Here is a 22,680-nt window from a genome sequence, read left to right on the forward strand (position 1 = left end):
TTTTTATCACTCCTAAAATTCTTGTTTACTTAACACTTTACAATGTAATAAATACAAAAGGAAACAGCGATGTCAACAAACTAAAATTGTTTTAGAAGGGACGTTTCGTTTCTTCCAATCAGTAACTTTTACATACGACTCGCTGCATCGAGTTTTAGAAACCAATTATTCCACAGTCTATGGAATGAGATCGTTCGTATGCGAATGCATTATGGAGATAATGCTCTTCAAAATATGCAATAAACTTCTTCTTGCTCAAGAAACAAAAACAAAGACAAGGAAGTGTGTGTATGATCCAGACAGTTTTTGGCTGTTCTGTCGCTGGTGCCTTAATATGTTTTGATAGGTTCATTGTCTAGCTTTGTTTCCATTACAGATATTCCTCGATTATTTTAAGATAAAAAATATAAGATTTTTTTTTTTTTTTTACACGAAGTATAGATGTTAATTCAAGAAACAAGATACACGGTTCACATAAATGGAAATTTCTTTTTAAAACATTTTATTTGGACAAGGGAAATTTATCACTTTTAAAGTACGATTGTAACATTTTAATTTCAAATACAATAAAGTAAAAGAAAAACGTCTTATAATAATTTGACCTTTGCTAAGATTAAGCTGAATTATAGTTTAGCGCCCTTCCAGTAGCGAGGCTATATGACATGTGGTACTACAGCTTAATATGGAACCCAAACCATGTGCCATCCTGCAGAGAAGCGAACCACGGTCTTCTGTGTTGAAGACGGGTACATTACTCACATACGCTACTCTAACCACTATGAAGCTCTAAATTTTTCTCTCGGATTTTACATAAAGAAACGACTTTGTATGTTAAGTTCTAGTAATTATTCTGACCGGCCTTATTGTATAAACAGCACAACATGTTCTGTCAGAAGTCTAGGCCTGGTCAGTTAATTTGAATATTGGTTATATAACACAGAAGCAGTGTTGAATTCAGATTATTATACAAGCTAGGGCAATATAAATTTAATGGGGGGGGGGGGCTCTGTTCTAGATTGCAACAGAGCACCAGAAATCTGTCGCAACAAAACTCGCGACTTGCTATTGTCTGGTGGGTTGTAATAACCAACACATTGCCATTTTGCCCTAACTAACGTTGTAAAGCGTTTCTGTGGGTCTGTATCTAATTTCCAAATTTTGATTTAACTTCGACTTCAGATGAGAACGCGGTTTGTTAATTAGAACAGTTAGATTGTTAAAGAGAAGAAACTAATTTTCTTTTTTTAAAAATCTTAGCTTTTAAGACTTTTATTTCCGGAAAAATTAAGCAGAAAAAAGCAAATATTTCAATGCATGTGTATAGATTTTCTACAGGGGAGCGTATATATTCTAGGAGGGTTCATCCGCCCCATGAACATCATCAAAACAGTTAAAATTGATTAATTAATTGCGAAGGTGAAGAGAATCTTTAAGAGAAAAAGTGCTTTTGTCATCTAGATTGTGCCCTTCACATTATATTTCTATCGAGAGTGAAGAAAAACCCAAGTTGTGGCCTATGTTTCAATTTTTTTGAGGATTGTATAATTGATTTTATTGAAACTTAGTGTCTAGTTAAACAGTGAGGCTATATAAGACGTGGATCTACAGTTCAAGTAGAAATCGAAACCATGATAACAGATTCAAATTCTAAGAATCTCGCATCTGGAATCGAACTCGGGACCAAAGGCGCTCCCACTGGCCACTAGACGAGCAAGATTGATACGGATTATATAGTGTACCAACTTGTACACTTATTGAAAGATACAGACAGAACCAATATAATTCCAATTTCAAATAAAATACACAATATTCCGTGAGTGAAGTAAATGTGAATTATTTCACATTTTTTTATTGTGTGTGGGGTAGAAGCTGCTGTTAAACTGAAACCTCTGCGTCATATTACTCACGTCAGATTACTCACAGTTAGATATAACAGGTTGCCAGATATCACTCTTTCTCTTCTGCTCGATAGTATCTTAGTTATCTTAGTTCATTCTTCAGTTATAACTGCGTAATTATTTTGGAAAAAGGTAACTTGGTGCACTGTTGTAACACAACTACACTTACCAAATATGTCTCCCGCCAATACAATTTGGTACTATTTTATTAGGAAAATTAGACTAACATTACCTATGTATATTATTATTATTATTATACTTTGCAAAAATTTCAACAAACATTCTTTTCTTTCTTTGAAGGTGAAGTATTCATCTGGGATGGATTGGTATGAGAGGAATCTGTGGATTACTTATCTCGTTTATATTGGATATTTACTCACTATGGCAACAGCGAGAGCCGATACCGAATCCTCAGAATGGGGTGAGTATTTTACATTAAAACATAAGAGATATAAATGTTATTGTGCTTGAATTATGGATTATTCCATTGGATGGTGCTCACTTCACAGCCCCTATCTTCCGATTCACCGTTTCGAAAGCATATCATATAATAGTTGTTACAACTATCAATTCAATAGACAGATGCAGAAAAAGCCCAGTATATGAACATTATAAAATATTTTTGGGGATATTTTATGTTGTATGTCTCAACTCTTTATGATAATTATGCAAGTGAGTGTATACTGAAGTAAAAAGCACATCTGCTACGTGGTGGAGTTTTTAAGCTAAACTAACCGAAATACTCTAGTTATACAACCAGTGAAAGGTAATAGTCGGCAAATATGATTTATGTTCAACTTGTGTGATGTCTTATGAGCATATTGATATAGGTCCTTGTCGTATGTAGCCTCGATACTGAAACAGTAGCTAAATCCAAATCCAACAAACCAAATACATTACTCAAATGTTTGTTATCTTTTAATTTAATTTTAACGAAACTTTCATATCTTAAGTCTCATATCCTTTTTTACACCTGAAAAAAATCTTGTAGGACACATTCCATAAATTCACAACCACTTGGGGTTCTGCTTTCATTAGCTCATCATAGCATATATTTCTGATCGTTATCTATTTATTTATTTATACATATTCCTAAGCATTATCGGCATCGATAGCCTTAAGCCCGTCTCGTATGAGGAACATCGTCCTTCTCTGGCAAACACAATATCCAGGTTAGATGGTAGGAAGGAAGTAGTCTGAGGTTTCTATGTTAGGTACCATCCTGGCATTTGTCTGGTATGAATGAGGGAACTAGAGAAAAAGATCTCTCCCAGCATTGTTGATCTGAAAAAGCTGTTAACACCTTTTCGACCGAGCATTGTTTGTAATCGATTCTATGATATGATCAAGACGGTATAGACAGAGGAAGGGTATTGACAGAGGACAAATCAATCTTAAACATAAAGTTGGGATGGCGGTTAGGCAAAAACACAATGTGTAGCATTTTCTGTCTCAACACAAAGTTACATCGCTGGGTTACATTGTTAACAGTATATGAGGGGGGCAATCTCAAGATCATAAAATCATTTTAAAATTGTTGGAGGTAATCGCTTTTTAAAATTATTTTAAAAGCGTAAGAAATCGTTGAACGGGGAAATAAGAACGTATAAATTAAAACGTGATAGAAAAACATAAAACTTACAGGAAAACTTAAGATCTGGCAACCCTAGGTTGATTTTAATAAAGAACTATTCAGCATAGTATAATTTGATGTATATCTTTTTCTGAGGCAGTCTATTATTTCTCACTGCTTGGGTTAAGCTAGGTTGTCATGCTACAAGAATATTGTAGCTGTCATTAAAAAAATCTTGCAACCCTACAATATTTCTTCATGTAAGCATAGTCTTCAAGGGGACAATTTTTTTCATTTTGCAAGGAGCAAACCATGTGCGTCTTCCTGGGTCGTCTTGCTTGCTACCTGCTCTCCCCCTTGCATAAAGAAAAAAAAAAAAACAGTTTCGCGGCTTCCGAAACGACGGACTCTTTTGGACGGGGAGAGGAAGCGCGGAAAAATACACGTTTGTCCACTAGAGTGCAGTGCTGCATGAGTGGAGATATCCTTCTTGCTTCCATTAAGTTGTAAAGTGTAAAGAAGTAAATAGAAAGATGGGGTTGCAAGTTCTTTTCATGACAACTAGAAGATTCTTGCAGCATAGAAACTTAGCTTTAGAATCAGACAAGAATAAGAAGTGTCCTTCAAGTTAAGAAAGATATAATCAATGTTAACTTGTATAGCAATGCATTCCATTTTGATGCAATATGGTGGATATATATTTCTCTGGGGTTCTCCAGTCATCCCAATGTTTGGAATTGAACTCTTCCTTTCAGTTTAACGTTCCACGATTAGACCTTTTCCTTTTTAGACTAAAGGAGACAGATAATTAAGGTAAGTGAATGATGGAAGAATTGGTGGAAAGGTAATGTGGTAGAAACTGAATACTCCGAGAAATCCCAAGGAGTAGGCCTGGGATCAAACCAGAGATCCCAGTTACCAGAGGTAAACGCTCTACCACTGAGCCTCCGTGCTTGGAATTGAAGGGTGGGAATTTAACCCGTTCACATGCAAATGAAGATCTATAATAATATTAAACGAAGCTTTCGCTTCCATGGATAACTATTCTTAATCTAAGCATAACAAATGATTCCAATGCTCATTCTCTTTGTTGTTCTTATTTCGTTGAGAGACTTTAATATATTCTGCTATGTATTGTTTGCTTGTCAGTATTGGAGCCAAGTTCCTAATTAACATATTACTGAATAGGTGTAAATTGTCACTGAGTAAACATCATTTCACATTTAAGTGACGTTTGAGGTTTATTTATCTGTTCATTGCAGTTATCACGTGCTACACTTGCGTCAACGTTAGTGACAATGAGATGTGTAACAGGTTCGCCATTGACAGACCTTGCCCAGAAGGTAAGCTTCACTGTCTTTGTTTGTTTCTCTCTCTGTTTTATATAAATTTCTATTTGTTAGCATACGTTCAATACTGTATTCTCTTTAGGAAACACCGTAGGTTCTCTATAGGTATAAGATATGAATGAGATAAATCACAAGATCTCTGTTAAATAAACAACACATTCTCCACAAATGTTGAATTCTCTATTTTATTACGATTTTTAAACAACCGAATAATATAATAATTGAGCAGTGTTGCCAAAACGCTGACACAAAAAATCGCTGAACGAGAAAATGAAATAACCCCCAATTTCGTGAGAAAAGTCGCTAAAAACTGAACTTCTCGTAATATCGTCGACATAATTAACACTACAAAGTATACTATCTAACGTTATATGATTTTTAAATCCATAAAAACTAGAACTATGTAAAAGAAGAAATAATACTAGTATCACTCATTAAATGTTAGATCGCTGGGTGTTCATCGGATCCGGAACCCCCAAAAGACTTCGTAACTTTACATAGTATATCAATTTATACACTCTCTTAATAAACACATACTTATTTAACAGTTGAATTGGTGGTATTACATGAAGATTTGATTATCCAGTTGATCTGTACTTTTTCTTTACTTATAATAAAATCTAGTTTTAAATATATAAGTGACAGTTCCTAACAATTACTTATTGCGTTTTTGAATGTAAAATTACAGCGGTTCAGTACTACATTGATGTACGGGACGATTAAATATCGTGATCGCAGTCCAACGCAAACTTTTCCTCTTGCTTCCCAAATTTCCTTGTCGGCGAATCAAATATACAGATCTTAGTCACATCACAAATTGTGTTTAGTGTCGTTTGTCGCAAACTGATCGCAAATGTTGCGTTGCGATTTTGCAAGTCAATATTTTATCAGGCCCGCAGTATCTGCTAGTATTGGATCCCTTCTCCATACACTGGATCCCATACTTTGAACCCCTCCGAACAAAAACATCTGTGTGCGGGCCTGCTTCTATCTTTCAATGGAAGCTCTACAAACTAAATACCCAATTTATTCTTTGTTACAGCGCAAGGAGCAACAGAAAACAAAGTATGTTGACTGTTTTGCAGTGCTCAGGCGTCCACTCCATATATCTGTCCAACTCGTAGTCGCTTGTTCTAATAACAATAAACAAGAAAGAAATGGAAGAAACATCTATCAAAAATGTTTCAAACTAATACTGAATGCTTCATTAAAGAAGAAATTTTTCAAAGCACAATACTGCTAAATTTAAACCTAAATTGCTAAATTCTCATTTTAAAAAATCACCAAAAATGTGGGCATTCTGATTTCTTTCTCTAGCTTCAAAGTGGAATCCACTACATATAGTGACTTTCTCTCAAATTGGGAACACTGTCATTGAATCAAGAGTGAAGCAGCAGACATTTTCAATTTGCAGCAGGAAATAGCTCAAATATACGCTTTCAGTCTTATAATTTCTGATAATTAACAGAAGAATTGTTAATTGTTAATTAGTAAATTTATTTTGTATTAAGCTTCTAAAGTGTTGTATGAATTCCTTTAGTTTAGTTGCCTATTAAAAAAAAAAAAAGCCTTACTCTCATGATTTCGTGGTTTTTTGTTAGCCTGCAAAGATGGAAGATTTTGGGATAAGAAAGTGAAATTGCTAAGAGTAAAGAGTAAAATACGATTCTCAACAAAGTAGAATACTCATTATTCCATTGTAATCCAACCATTATCATTTCGCCCCTTCTATTTTTATCTCACAAAGATAATATACAGTAACACCAGACATTAAGGTGATACAATATTTTATGAAAAAGTTATGCAATATTGAAACAATAACTTTTTTTTTTTATTTCTATAAAAAGTTTCATATAGGCCTACGTTGGTTTCATATTTTAAGAGCTTTCTGTTATTTTCTTCTGCAAAAATTACAAAAATAAAGAGGTAAATAAAATTTAAGATACTCTTTTCAGAGATGGGGACCACGGTGGCTCAGTGGTAGAGCGTTCACCTCTGGTGTCTGGGTCTTTGGTTCGATCCCAGCTCACGTCAAGTGAGCCTTGTGGTGAACAAACTCCTTGTTCGTGGGTTTTCCCGGGGGTGTCCCTCTTTCTTCATCCCATCATTTCATCCATTTCTCATCACCGACTCCTTTAGCCTATTCGGCATAAACCTGGGACGTAAAACTTAAAGATTTTATTTCATTTACTCTGTTCAAAGGAATGAAATGTTTTCGGAATGTTTTTCATTTAGCGTAATTTTCTAAAGGTTTTACATGTTCTATAGTATAAATAGTTTCCATATATAACAAAAAAAGAAAGGAAAAAGAAAAGAAAAATAAAAAGTAATGATTCTGAGTTAAAATATTGATTAATCAGTGATGTTATTATTAATTAAGATACAAAAAACGCTGCCAAAGAGTTAATATCACTTCTCAAACGTACAATTTTATATTTTACGTAGGGGGCGGCTAATGTCAGTGTTGCAGCGTTGCGCAACGACCAAAGTATTTCAAGAAAAGAATATTATTATCAATAGTAGTAAAGAACAGAAAACTACTTTTTAATACTAGCATATATACACTTTAAATAACATATTTATTTTACTTCTGTAATTGTCCGTTCCGTTAATCTGTTTTGAAAAGCGAAAAATTATCCGTCACAGAGTCTCTAATTTATATTGTGTTGCAGCGAGCATACAACGGCCAGATTCCTGCAGCGCGGCAATTGGAGCGAATATTAAGTCTCCTTTCTCCTATCTCAGAAATTAAAGGGATTGGTCGTTTCAGTGCTTCTGCAACACAGCACGGTTTCCAGTGAACGAGAAGGTTTGCGTGCTACATTTCTGAATTTTATTTCACTAGCAATTAACAAATGGAATTTGTTTTTATGCATTCATATTTTTAAATTACAGGACCATACTGAAGCAAATCAATATAATGACAATTAAAAAAAAAAGGGATTGCAGAATTACAAAATAAGAAAAAAATATCTAGTAGAGCAGAAAACAAATGAAAGTAGACCCGCATTTACAAGTTAATTCTTAGCTTATATTGATAATGATGGTTTCTTACACAGTAATTTGTGATTTAGATATTAATAAGTCAGTATGTAGAATCGCCCCTCCTTCTGTGGATAGCCGAGTATTTTAGTATATATATATTTTTCTTTTATAAAAGAAGTATATTTTATACTCTTGATAATTTCCATATAAAACTGTATGATGGGGAACACCACATTGAATTTGGGACTAGTTAGCAATGTTCAGAGGCGTAGTCACGAGGGGGGTCCACCGGGTCCGAACCTCCCAAAAATTTCGAAACTTGACTAACATTTGTAGACTTTCCTAACGAACTATACTTGTTTAACAGAGAAACAATTGATGTATCCTAAATATTTTATTTTACGCCTCATCATGTACTCTCCCTTTTCTTAAAAACAATCGTTCTATCAATTTTTCGCTAACAAGTAAGAATATAGGTGACAGTTATTACTTATCGTCTTTTCGGATGCAGAATAAGAAAGGTATATATTGCATAGACGTATCGAACCCCTCCCAACACACAATTCTGGGTGTAGAACTGGCAGTGTTGTTTGTTTTGATGTTCTTCGACTTTTACCTTCTGTTAGGTATACATGCTGATCCTACATCTGGCGTTTTTCGAGGTTTCCTTTCCAGGACATATGACATTGATAAGCATTGTTTCGCCTCATTTGGAAATATATTGTGTTCATCGTGCATTGCGTAACAACCAAGATGGATGATTTGGAATGTAGTTTTTTTTTTCTTTTACGCACATGTGTGTGTTGATGTATGAATATGTGACATTCGGAATTCATATACCAGTACCTCTTTTGTATCAGCTGTTTTGGTTTTTAATTATTAGATTTAATTTTATTGTGTGTGCTTTAATTCTGTAAATAACCTACAAATTCTGAATGAATTGTATACCGTGACTTCTGTAAATAACTTACAGAAAACATTTGACCAGCTTTCAACTGAGGAAAAACTTACAATTAAGGCTTAGACAAAACAAGCAAAGGACAATTCAGAAGAGTGTTCGAAAAAAAAATCCGGTTTAAATTTACAGGATGTTTTATGGCAGTAATGTTGTTTGCACTAGATACATTTCCTCAATTTATTTTAAATTTTCCTGGATAAACTGTGAATAAAGTGTTTTCAATGGACAATTTTTATAACACTAATCTCTGTTACGAACTCTCTTCAGTCAACGCTGAAGAGGAATTCGGATCTCTGTCAGGGACTGAGTTTGCTAGAATGAATCGTTAGCAATAATCTAGAAAAAAATATTTAGTGAATCTACAAAGCTTCTGAAATTAATATTAGCTGTACCAATGGCGTCAGCAAAAGACGAAAAGTATTTTTCTACATGAAAAAGAATTGACACTTCAAGGAATTGAATGTCCAAGGAAAAGTTATCACCATTGGTTATGCTTTCCGTCGAAAAAGACCTGACAATAAGAATACCAGAGTTCAACCAGCATTATTAGACAGATTTGCTCCAATCAAAGAGAGGAGAATGAACTTACTAATTAATTAAAGTGATTAATCGGAGCATCTAAAGTTATGCTGATTAGTCAATGAGTCCACTTTATATTTTCTGTCTCTTATCGTTCGCACTGCAACACCCGAAACCACAATCCACCGGCAGCCACTGTTTTACGTGCTTCAACCATGGAAAGAAGACGCGAAGACAAGTGTCAAACCAGAACAAATAGCTAACAATTATTATTTAATGCTGGAAGGAGGCAGACAAAGATGAAGGAAACATATTTTATATCCAATTGAAACAGGGTGTGGCGGTGCCATAACTCATTCAAAAAGCTACCTAATTAGTGAACCCTATTCAACATTTTGTGTATGTTTTGTGCACGGGAACTGCTGACTGAGGCGTGCATGTTTTAAGCGTAAGTGGTAAGTGTTGTTGGAATAATTAAGGTCATCCAGTTTACGAAAATACAATACATATATGATTTGTTTATGTTTTTCAAAAGGAATGGACCTACGCATTATTTTCCACTAATTTGCAAGTATAGTTCTATTTCGGAGATAGGTGGCAGCCATATCGTTAAGTTAGATGCTTTAATTACTGTGCGACTACAGTGATACTAATGAGAAACTTGTAAGAGACACAGAGAAAGAAGAAACATGTCTCTGTCGTGGAGTGCACTTAGCGCCCGTAGATTTAGCGCCCACATATAATATCGTATACTTAGCGCCCAGAAATTATTTGATGCTTATCAGTGTGCTAGTGTTGACCAAAGAGAGAACTAGTTTATATGTATAAATGTAGTTTCGTACTCACCCATCCCCTCTCTTTTGACGACTAAAGAACAAAAATTTTTCACTTGAAAGATCCTGCTATACTTCCTGCACAATTGTCATGTCACTTTTAAAACCCCTTAGGCAAGTTGAAAGAAATGTGTTATTTTCTTCCTCTTCTGTTCATCACCGTCAGCTCTAACACTCTGACTTTTCATGTACATCTGTAATTACGTACAATTTAATTACGACTTAAGAGCACTACCATATCACCTATGAGATTTTCATATATGGATGTGAATTCATGTGCCAGCGTTATTTTAAAATTTATATAGTTTTAAATAATAATAATTACACGCACCTTAATGCAAATACTACTGCATAGAAAACAGCAATTATTTATGCACATTGCATAACTTCATTTCCTATCGTAAATACAGGGTGTCAAAAAAATCAAATGCCAAAATTTGCTGGGTAATTCTTTATATCAAATGAAAATAAAACGTTCTAATGAACATGTGTCAAGTGTTATAAGCCGCCCTAAACGCAATCAATCACATTTTAAACCCTAGTTTAAAAATAATGGAACATATCGTAAGTAGTTAAAGAAATTCGGCAAGAACTAGTATTTCCTCTATCTAAATATCCATACAAGGATACACTTTTAACCCTCTAGGACTACCAGGTGGGTCCATTCCACTGGTACGCATACTTTCTTAATTAATTACTAAGGCTTAGTAAGTATTGAGATTCTATGACATTTCCCTGGTTGTGTTCTTGTATTATGTTATATAAGTATTTTTTTTTTCATTTCCGTGAGTTAAGTGATAGTTTTTAAAATTTATAGCATTGAGTACCGAGTGGGTCCATTAAACTCGAGCCTTAATGAAGAAATATGATGATAGATTCAGAATAGATTGAGATTGTGGCTCGTAGCGGAGTGAACGTTCTGATAATCTTCTAACTGTCCCAATGAAGTCAGATATAACATATTGCAACTTTATGTGTTATTATTTAGTTTGATTGATTTAATTATTTGCAATTTTGCTTATTTTAGTAGCAGCTTTTTTTTATTTATTCACTTACATAAGTCCCTTGTCAGAAGCATAATAGTAGCTTTTGTCTATCAAACTATATTAATTTTTCCATTGTATGCAGTTGCGTATCCAGGGGGAGTTTCCGGGGATCTGAACTCCCAAGAACCAACATTTTAAAAAGTTGCTAGAATAAAACCTAAATTTGTGCCTTCAGTCTCCATATTAACAAAAATGTTTTCCGGAGTAGGACACTGACCCCCCCCCCCGAATAGAAATCCTGGCTTTACCACTGATTGTATGTAAAGTTTTGTTTATTGTTAGTGTGTTTTGATCATTGCACGTGGTAGACAAACAGATCAATAACAAAACACGTCACTATTGATGGTAGAGGAGGAATATTTTTGGTAAATCAATAAGCAGTGAAGAAATTGATTCCTGACAGACGATAAGATATTAGCAGACTTATACACAAATGCAACTGAAGTTCCTTGTTCAGGTACCGATATTGAAATGAGACGTTGAGTAGTTTTCTTACCCAGAGGATTGGTTAGAAGTTTGAAGCGTAGCACCTATAGCTAATGGAAAAGCACGTGCTAATGCAAAAAGCAAAACTCCGGAGAAAAGCGATCCTACATGGGCTGCCTTATGTTTTGATGACAACATCGGTGCTATTAGAATACCTGATGATGAACTGTTCCTAATTTGTGAAGTTGCAGATTCTTCACACACTCTGCAATATAATTTTATTCTTACATATAATATGACTGTAGACGAACAATTTCTCATTTTTTGGGTGCGCTGTTTCTTTTGACAATATATACCCAGTAAGATCACCCATTGCAAAACACAATGCACAACTATCCTGAAGTTGTCACTTCTAGAGCGGAGGAAAAAACTCAAAGTTATCATATATTACAACACAATAAAATCATACGTTCACACTAACAATCATATGGCTCGCTGTTACCCCACAAAACAATGAACCAAATAGCCTATGACAGTATTTTACATAACTGATGTAAGTGGACTCAACACTTATGCTATTGTGTCATCAAAGCGTAATTTCAAACGAGAAACAAACATTAAAAAGTTTGAAATTCCGTAAATTTTTCATTTAGTCTGGTTAGCAGTTCGCCAACGTTAAGAAGAAATCACGGAAAATTGAAGCTTCCCAGCATACTGAAGAGGAACAGCCTAAGAAAGTCTCTCCAGCAAAGAGGGAGCACAAATCAAGAACTTTTTGCCGCAAATGCAAGCTACATGAATGTACTGACATTTAATATTTTCCAAGTGTAACACTCCGATTTTGATAAAATTTGGCAGGTAGATATTACACATGAAATAAATGAATACGTGTTTTTTTCTTTTCTGAGGAAAACTGTTTTAAGGGGTAAAAGCCCCCACCCAAAATTTGGAGAAATTTGAGGCCGGAAAGACAAGAAGAAGAAGTTAGTCGAAGTGAATGAAATTGTTCACAGATATTATAAACGTTAAATGAAGGAATATATGTTTCGTACTTTCTGGGGAAAAATGGTTGGGTGGGGTACAGACCCCTTCAAACCTTTGATCTCGAAATATCAAAAGCGCTAATAACAGTACGTTAAACATGCCTAAAGGACATGGAGAATTGTAAGGAAATTTTGGGTAGGAACAATATAGAAAAAATAAATGAACACTTCTTTCTTATTTCCTGCAGAAAAAATGTTTTTAGGGGCAAAAGTCTCCACCGAAAATTTTGAAATTGACGACCGAAAGACATGAAGAGGTAGACCGGAATGAACGAAATTGTGTGCATATATTGTAGACGTAAAATGACAGAATATTGTGTCGCATTTTTCTGGAAAAGATGGTTGGGTGGGGTACAGACCCCTTCAAACATTTAATCACGATTTATCAAAGTGTTCTTTAGTATAGTGAAAAGTACCTAAAAGGACATGGAGAATTGTAACGAAACTGTGTTTACAGACAATACTAAAAAAAAAAAAAAAAAAATATATACGAAGACGTGTTTTTAGTTTCTGCGGAAAAACTGTGGTGTGACTAAAGTCCCTCCGAAAAAAAAAAAAGTAATTATTACCGCAAAAGCGCAGTAGTTTTCACGGGAAAATACGACACGTATTCTCTCATTTTACGTCTACAATATTTGTGGACATTTTCATTTATTACAGTATATTTCTTTCTGGGCTCGTGGAGTTGAATTTCGTATTTTTAGGAGGGAGGCCCTTTGTCACACTTTTCTTTTTCTGCACAAAATCAAAAACACGTAATCATTTCTTTTCTTTTCTTTCTTTCTTTCTTTCTTTATTTTTGCGTACTGTTCCTACACAAACTATCGTTGCAATTATGTCCAACCGTTCTTCCCAGGAAAATACGAAACATCTATTCCTTCGTTTTACGTTTATAGCATCTGTGCACAATATTATTCACTTTGGTTCACTTCTTGCCTTTTGGGACTCAAATTTCAAAATTTTGGGTGGGGGCTTTTGCCCCCTAAAACTGTTTTACCGCTCTAAATTTTATCAAAATCGGAGTGTTACACTTGGGAAGTGTTACATGTGAGAACAGCAGAATTGTATGAGAAGAGTCTTTGGGAAATTATACTGTAACTCGTTACAATCCAATAAAACAATTACCTGTGAATAATTAATTTTTAAATTTTGTTACGCAGAAATAAATTTCCTTCTTGGAAATTTTAATATTATATTTCTGAATAGTGTTTTACTTCATAATAAAACGTTCCTTTTGCGAAAAAAGAAAAGGTTTGTATTTAGTTTTTCGTTCCATGGTTTTGCCGGGTAGGCTAAGGAAGACTTGAATTTACTGATTATAGTGGAACCCGAACCACTTTGGTCACTCAATGCTCTCCCACCAGGAATCGAACCTTGAACCTCATACGCCAAAGGCTTGCGTGCTTGCCACTAGACCAGCGGGGAGGGATAAAACAAACAAATATTGGAATATGTAAATTAAATTCACAACCAGACGTGGCTAGTGAGGAAAGTCGTAAGCCAAAGCGTTCCAGACAAGTCACACGAACACGAAGTACATACTGCAGCAGTTGGGATTGGCGAATTTCTTCAGGGAGAATGAGAAAGTCCGATTTCTGTGGAATGGTGGACGGATTTGTTTTCCTTCTCTCTGACAAGGGTCAGAAGGGATGGATTACTTACAGAAAATGGTACCAGAAGAAACTGAAGAATTCCTAATTTATTTTGATCAACATTACGTATCAGGTAGTCTCTGGAGTATGTGACTTTCATCTTCTGGTGATATTACGATTCGATTTCTTTGCTAGCCTCTTTTGTTTCCTCGCAACATACCCGTTCATATAGCAACATTACAGAAAGAGACACGAACGAGTAAATTGACAGAAGCTTCGAATTTGAAATTCCAAAAAGTTGAACCTGCTCATCCTTCCTTGTGGATGGACATTGCAAAAGGATGAGGCCATGGTTTCAACTGCATCGAACAAGAGTAGCGAGATGAATTACCGAAGAAGAGGATAAAATGGAAGACGATTAACATTCAAAGGCGCTTGTTCAACTTATTGATGGATTATTCTCAAGGAAACACCATACTCGTCCAATATCTGATTGGAATTGATTACTGCATAAGGCTGTAACTTTAGGGTATAATGTGTACAATAAGGTTCGTAGAGCGATTAACTTATTGGTTCGTAAAGTAACGTTCTTTTTATTATAGAACGTTACGTTGTTTTTCAGTGCTTGTAGTGTATGATATCAATTGCTTAACTATATACATTAATATTACACATAAAGTTGTGAAATATGTATCAGACTTAATGCGGCTAGCTTGTTAGATGTTTTTTTTCTGAAACTGTGTAATACCATATGATAATTTGACTTTTTCTTTTTTGGTATCGAAACCGATGTTGTTATATAGTCAGAGTTACCATATGTCAGTTTTTTACCGGGACAGTCCCGGTTTGAAAGCTCTTGAAATGAAATGAAACCTTGAGTAGGATAGAGAAGACGGTGATTGTGAGAATGAATGAAATGGTGGAATGAAGAAAGTGAGAGAAAAAGAGAAAACTCCGAGTTTATCCATGCACGCAGCGTCTGACTACCACAAAGCCCATTTGACGCAAGATGGGATAAAACCAGGGATCCCATGAACCAGATGTGAGTGTTTCTACCACTGAACCACCGTGACCTCCATGAAGACTCTTATCCCGATGTTTCGCCAGTTTACATTTTGTACCGGTTCTCAGTCGTGAGAATATGTTCACCGTTTTTTGTATGTCTTATCCTCATTACGGTATTCTAGATTACGTGTGTTTTACATAGTTTTCACATTAAAAGCTAAATATGTAACCTTAGTTTATAGTACATTTAAATATTGTAGAGCATTGCATACCACGGAGTACAGTTACATACATACATGCATACATACATGCATACATACATACATACATATATATATATATATATAACTACGTTTCTGCGTTTCACCCTTTCCCCCGAGGTTATGATTCATTGAAGCGTCATAATCAGTGCTATTGGCTGGTCTCTCTCTCTCTCTCTCTCCCTCTTCATAACAGTTTTATTTATAGTGGACGCTAAGTACACGGAACATGGATGTAAGAAAATAACAGGAATTAACGACCTGTGGAAAGAGTGGTAAAATGAACTGGACATCCCTGATTGTGAGAAAAAATCAATATAAAATTCCTTCTGTGAGCCAGAAACACTGGGCGCTAAGTCTACGGGCGCTACATGCACGGAACCGTCTCTGTAGGTAGTTAATTATCGATGGATTCTTTCTCTGCTCCACTGCTTCTCTTTCACTCTTTCACCGTCTCTCCACGCACATACGTATGTTTGTGTATCTTAGTGCATTGAAAACATTTCGCCGGAGAATTTTGTTGCCCAACGGCTTTGTAAATATGGAAGACCAGTAATGAGAGAATTTGAAAAAGTGTGTCCCCTACAGCACCCAAAGAGCTCATTAGTTTCATACCATGTGAACTTTGATATGCTATTAGATAAATTTGGTAAAGCTCCATTAACATTGTCAACGCATTATGGCATTCTTTTTGGAGTATTTGCGAACAGAATAAACTTTGAAGTGCAGACAGCAAATTGGTAAACATGCCGTGGTCAGATACCTAATTTCCATAAGCTTGCGTATCTACCGTAATTTCAGGAAATATTTTGTCTTCTTAAAATGTATGGGATCTGAGTAGTATTCAAGCAAATAAAGTTGGTTTGAATACTCAGATCACTCTAGACAATTAGAAATGAATTTCACATGAATGAACATTGCTGTATTTGCTAAGAAAGTTACTTTTCTGTTCATCCTTTTCAAAATTTTCTGGCATTATTCATCGCCATTTTCAGTGCAAAAAAAAAAAAAAAAAAATCATGATATTTCTGTTTAGTTCCTTTTATAAATTAATAAAATTGTTCATTTCTAAAATTAAAACTATTATTATTATTATTATTATTATTATTATTATTATTATTATTATTATTATTATTATTATTATTATTATTATTATTATTATTATTTGCAGGCACAGCCTTCTGCCATACCATTCACATGATGGACACATCAGGTCAAAGTACTTTTGTGAACAAACGGTGTGCTCTTGCATCGGAGTGCACATGGAAGACTGTTGGATGCAAATCAACCAAAAATGGAAAGGTACGATGCTTCAAACTAATTTATTTTTTGTTGGTAACACGATAACATCAGAGGCATTGCAATAGAATACAGACCTAAGAATGTAGGATATATCTCAATGGTATGGTTCTACCGCATGGCTGCTTAGCAACATCAGTCAACTTCTTAACATTATTTGTACTCAACTTCAAAATCATAGAGTCATACGTAGGTTCTATAAATTTTATTAAATTTCAATCTCATGATTCTTCAACATTATTCAACCTTTACAGTTATTCACTTGCATAGAATTTGGCGCAAAATAATGGGATTTGATAATTCTTCATAAACAACTGTTAAAGTTTTAAGATAAACTCTTGGTGGCCTTGACAATACTGTCAACTGACTTGGCAGCATCTGGTTTAGTCCCGTGAGCTAGAATCTACATTGAGGAAGGTGGAAACATTAATTTGATGTGCTTCATCCTGCTCTCTTGTTATTTCCGTCAAATTGAACAGTAGATTCTGTGAAATGAAGTTAACATTTGCATATGCAATATGTCTATAAAATATAGTTTTCTCTTCTGTCGTTCTACCACTAGGGTATTGGGATCCTGTTGCATACATAGGAAACTCTTCGGCATCACATGCTATGAAAGGCTTTAATGTGTTAAATTTCGTATGTTCAAATGAGCAGTGGGTGGGGAAGATGTGGTCTTTCGTTTGTCAAAATTATTTTTATTCTTTATACACCTTATGTCAATACTTACTTCATATCCAATGCTAATTATGATAAAAACATTTTACTCCACCGGGAATCGATCCAAGAACCCATTAACGGCGAATATTCAAGTACAATAATCTTATTAGGTTAAAGATTAACAGCCGAAATTGATACATGCAGTCTTTGACGATTTATGAGGAGCATATTGCGGTTGTGTAACCAGAACTAGGTTTCAACCTGAAAACCCTGAAATCTTTCATTCTATTATTTTAAACCAATCTTTCCTTTTAAATCTCAAGTTTGACGTTACAAAAAATTACACAGTAGCCATATAGAAGAACTTCTTAGCAGTTAAAACACTCAGGTGTACCCTATAGAAATGAATGGTATCGTGACATCCTCCCTAAAGACTATTTTCTACATTTCTTTTTCGTTTTTTGTTCAAACTACATGAGAAAAAATTGACAACTAACAAAATGAACCGCATTGAAACAGTTGCAAAAGAAGAGAGAAATTATGATAGAAAATAGGTTTCTGAAGATGGTTGAAAGTTGTGTAGCCCGAATGGACTCCAGAACGCATAATCTAGTTCTTCTCTTAAAAGGTCAGGAGAGCTTCTTAATTAACTTTCTAAAGAAAGTATTGTACGATGACAAAACAAACTTCAGAAAAAGTAAATGGATAAAATTTGTCTATCGTTTAAAAAATATATTTGTCCAAATAGAAAGTATTTTAATAGTTAGCAAGTTCGTACGTACTACTTAAATTTTAGTTGTTTAGATGCAGCTCCTCATACTTGCGCAGTGTGCCTGTATACTGGCTGTGATTAACTATTCAATTAAGTTCTCAGCAAATAAGATTTTCTTGAAAATAATCTGAAATGTTCTCTAGATCAGTGGCAAAAATTTAGATTCAATACTATCATTTATTATTGATATATTGTAATACTTTTCTTGGAAGAAAATAAAATTAGGCTGTGAAATTGAAAGCACCTATCCCTTCAAAGCTATTACGAAAATTTTTCAGAATCATAAATTACAAAGGCATCTTTTCATCTATTAGACATTCCCTATAAATGTTATATTCTTATGCGGAATAAAGCAAATGTTCCCTATTATAAGTTATGTCTGTAAAACCTCATCAGCCCCTACTTTCATACTTCTGTGGTTCACAATATATTCCTGTTCTTCTCCACAACAGTATTAAAAATATCCAACCAAATGTTATGTATCTTTTATATCTTTAATCATAGTTGTATTTACTTTGTTATATTTTTCTACCTTTTGAGTACAGGTCTGTTAATGTGTAGTATAAGGAAGAGTGAATACGAGTTTTGGAATATGAAGCCTCGAAATGTAGAAGTGAAAACAGCAAAATTGTCAGCATTCAGTTTTTAGATTCTCGGTGTAAAATGCAAAACACACTGTTAGTTCTACACTTTTATAGAAGAAAGAGAGGAAAATACTATGAAACTCACAAAATTCTATTTATTGCAATTATTTTTTCTATTACGCATTTCATCTTATAAAGTGCAACTCGGCTACTGAATTATGAAAGTCAATTAGAGAAAAAGGAAACCTTATGTACACATTTATCTTCAACAAAACGAAGATCGTTTTCTCTTTTTTCAGGAGTATGTTCAACATTGGTTATGTTCATTTTGTTAGATGTACTGTATATTACTTGTTTGATACATTTCTCCTACTTCGTCCGAGTGCTTTCTTTATTTCTTTGGTTCTATTATTCTAGAGAGTTGAGTGACTATTTTCTTCAGTTGAGTTGATGGGAAGTTGCTTACTAACTTCCACAGAGAAACAGATGCTGAGGATTTAAAAAACAAACTTTCGACGAAAACGTTTGATATGAAATATTTAGTTTTACTTTCTTCGATTATGCTCTGCCAACTAAAAGCGAGATAGAGAGGGTTAAAGTGAATGATGATAGAAGAATTAATTAAGGGAGAAAAAAGGACAAATGTGAGAACTTCAACTAAGAGAGAGCCCAGTGGTTTCCATTATCAGCTAGGATCAAACTAGGGACTCTTCACACCAGAGATTAGCGTTGTATTTCCGAGTTTTCCAAAAGAACAGAAAGACAACATGTTTCAAGGTCCAATAAGCGAGTAAATACAGAAAACTGAATAATGTGAAACTTCACAATGTGCACCCATATTCTAATCTCATTTGGCAAATAAAATTAAACGCGCCATTTTCATGAGAACTACACAAAGAGATAAAAATTTGGGGATAAAAAGTTTGAACAAAATATTTAGGCAAACTAAGAAAACACTAGAGGGTAGCATAAGTAATATATTAGAGTAGTGTATAATAACCTCTGACTGGATTGTTCCTCTCAGAATAAGATGCAATGCGGTTTCTTAAACCATAGACTAAGGGAACCAAATTTTATGAGGGTTCGATTAACATTTATGGTTATTCAATATTGATATAGCTGACAGTAAGAACCTTAGGAAAGTAGGAAATGGAAAGGTAGAAAAGTAGATCACTTGCCACGAGTCCGCCAAATCGAGGCCCAAATCGTCGACCCGACCATGAACTACATTGAGCAACTGACCAAGAAGTTTTAAGAGAACTTACCACCGACAAATAAAACGTCCAACACTTGGGGTACATTTTACAACTTGACGTCATGGTGTAAGTTATTAAAAGTCTTCAGTTGATTACCTTTGATCGATTGTTACTGACTTTGCCGACCAAGCAGTATATGTGGATCTGCTGCTGCATACTTTTCTTATGCATTGCCGTCTTATATAGACTGCAATTGAACTTAAACACAGTTATAGTAAGGTTCAACTACCTTTAGTTATAAGCAAGATAACATTCCTAATCATTTTACCTTATTCGTTGCTACCTACAGTATTTCTCATTTAAAAATGTCACTTCCAAATTGGTAATTATCTATAGCTATGTGTTCGTGTATTTTTCATGTGATAGCATGGTGATGGAGTTTATCCCCATTCGGTATTAGCGTCATTCTGTTTATTTTATAGGTCATGTTGGAGATCCAGCGTGTCAGATTACCCTTGTACATTATTTGCTTTAGCAATTGGACTACATCCCAACTCTAAACTTGCTCTCCCTACTTTTTGTTTTCTTTAGTTAGTACTTTATGAACTACATTCTTCCCACTTTTAAACCCTACTTCCGTTGCTATAATATTAGGAGAAAAGCATGTTGTGTAAATAATTCTATACAATTTAGGTGCAGACCAATGGTTAGAACTTTAGCTTATTCGCAATCAAAGGTTTAGAGATTGACCATTCATTCTCATCAAGTTTTTTGCACCGATTTTTCCTCGTTTGCACAACGCGAATATTACATTCAAATATAGGCATTCATATTTAATTCCTTTTTCGCTGTTGTTAACGTTGATGATTGTTAATGAATCCAGTACAGTTTGGAGCTTGTGTCTGGAAGTTTTTTTTTTAAATAAATAGTAAACGAGTAAATAAGATATGAGTATGAAAAATAATGTTTGACAATGGAAACGATATTTGAGCATGAAAAATACAAGTAGTAATAAGAAAACCTTGTACATGATCTGAGAAATATTTCCTTATTAATTCTAGGTAAATTGTCCTATTGCATTAAAAGCGAAATTTCACTTAGTCGTTTCACATAAAAGAAGCACTTACACATGTTTAGTGTTGAAAGTGTACCTTTGAAAAAGCGGCTTGTGATGTTAATAAATTAATATTGACTTTTCTTTTAGTTATTAATAGTAAAAAGCACTGAATCTCTGAAAATTGTAATGATTTCTCAGATTTGTTTTTTAACATTAGGTATTATTTTTTTGTTAAAAAAGTACTTATATTTAACTTTTAACATTTGTATACTTCACATTTTTATGTACTTTCAAATTTTTCAATTGGTTTTAGCATTGTTTTACTCACTTATTTGAGATTTGGTATTAGTAAATGTAAGTTGTCGTCAATTTTGTGAATCAAAATATCAAAATATCAAAAATTCCTATTTTTACTCTAAATTTGTATTTTCACTCTTAATTCTATGAACTCCATCTTCCAAATCTCATTTCTTTTCGTTTTTTCTTAAGATATCAATAATATTGTATAACGTTGCGTCCATTTTATTATTTAGGGAACTAGTCTTGAAAATGTATAAATATTGCATATAATTTACAAAGATATGTATTTGTATAGCTAAAGACACATGTATTTTTATTTCCAGATTTGCACCTCCTGCTGCGATGAACAATATTGCAATGAAGAAGTCCCTACAGATGCTTCGAACGCAATTTTGATCAATACTCATTCAAACAGTCAGCAAAAGCACTCGAACATGTGGCTACTTCTTTTCTGTATTCTATTGACCACATGGACAATATGGCAACGAAGCGAAATAACATGACAATGGGGACATTACAATAGTTTCTAGTCATTTTTATTAGGATGCCTTGTTTTATGTAACATTGCATATCCTGCAAACACCATTCAAAAAACAGACCATTTATTTTTCTGACAAGAATATCTATGTCTATGTCCAAAGTGTTGAACCTGCACAAATAGAGAAAGTTCTGTATATCATAGTATGTGATTCCAGATTTAGTGTTTCCTACCCTGGCATTAGTAAGGGTGAAAGTTTAAGGAAAGTGTGTTGGTGCAATAATTAACATTGGAACGTAATGTTACTGCATTCCGAAAAGGAAAAGTCAGCATCAAGGTTTAGAAACTATACAAGGTGAAGTTTTGGTGCCATTTTTGTTAGCCCAGCAAATATGGACAAATACATTATCGATCATTTATTTCGTACAAAAGAAGTTGATGTACAAATGCTCTTTATAATTAAGCTGGTGTTTTTGTCCAATATGCGTTTTTGTACATTTGTTTATCAAAATCAGGCTTTAGCTATTTGTTCCCAAATAACATATTGAATATGGAATATTATCAGGAACAATAAAGCTGTATTGCTCCAAGCTACACACAAACAAAAAGCAAAAAGGTAAATTATTAGCTACAATATCTATATATAATTAAATTATTTAATTATATGTCATAACCAGTTGTGACGTTTTGGTTAGAAGAAAATTATAGTTTGCATTTTGTAAAATAAAAGATTAAAGGAAACGCTCATTAAGTACTTTGTGTGAAGTTTTTTGTTGTTTCAAGCAGATAGGTGGAGATTACCTGAAGTAAAGAAGACACTGGAGGCTGAAGTAATAGCAATGACTTG

General features: G+C 34.2%; 1 protein-coding gene across 1 annotated transcript in view; it reads left to right on the plus strand.

Annotated features, from left to right (window-relative positions):
• The window catches only part of LOC145672102 (ly6/PLAUR domain-containing protein 6B-like), a 53,428-nt gene extending 31,397 nt beyond the window's left edge, over positions 1-22,031 (plus strand). Inside the window, exons 3-6 of the mRNA XM_081741370.1 lie at positions 2,199-2,319; positions 4,734-4,814; positions 16,659-16,789; positions 21,679-22,031. Of these exons, the coding sequence (XP_081597496.1) occupies positions 2,217-2,319; positions 4,734-4,814; positions 16,659-16,789; positions 21,679-21,858 (495 nt within the window). The 5' untranslated portion in view covers positions 2,199-2,216 and the 3' untranslated portion in view covers positions 21,859-22,031. The remainder of the gene's footprint in view (positions 1-2,198; positions 2,320-4,733; positions 4,815-16,658; positions 16,790-21,678) is intronic.
• The last annotated feature ends 649 nt before the right edge of the window (positions 22,032-22,680 follow it).

This window comes from Thermobia domestica, chromosome 15, assembly GCF_964235325.1.
Source record: "Thermobia domestica chromosome 15, izTheDome1.hap1.1, whole genome shotgun sequence".
Taxonomy (NCBI): Eukaryota; Metazoa; Arthropoda; class Insecta; order Zygentoma; family Lepismatidae; genus Thermobia; species Thermobia domestica.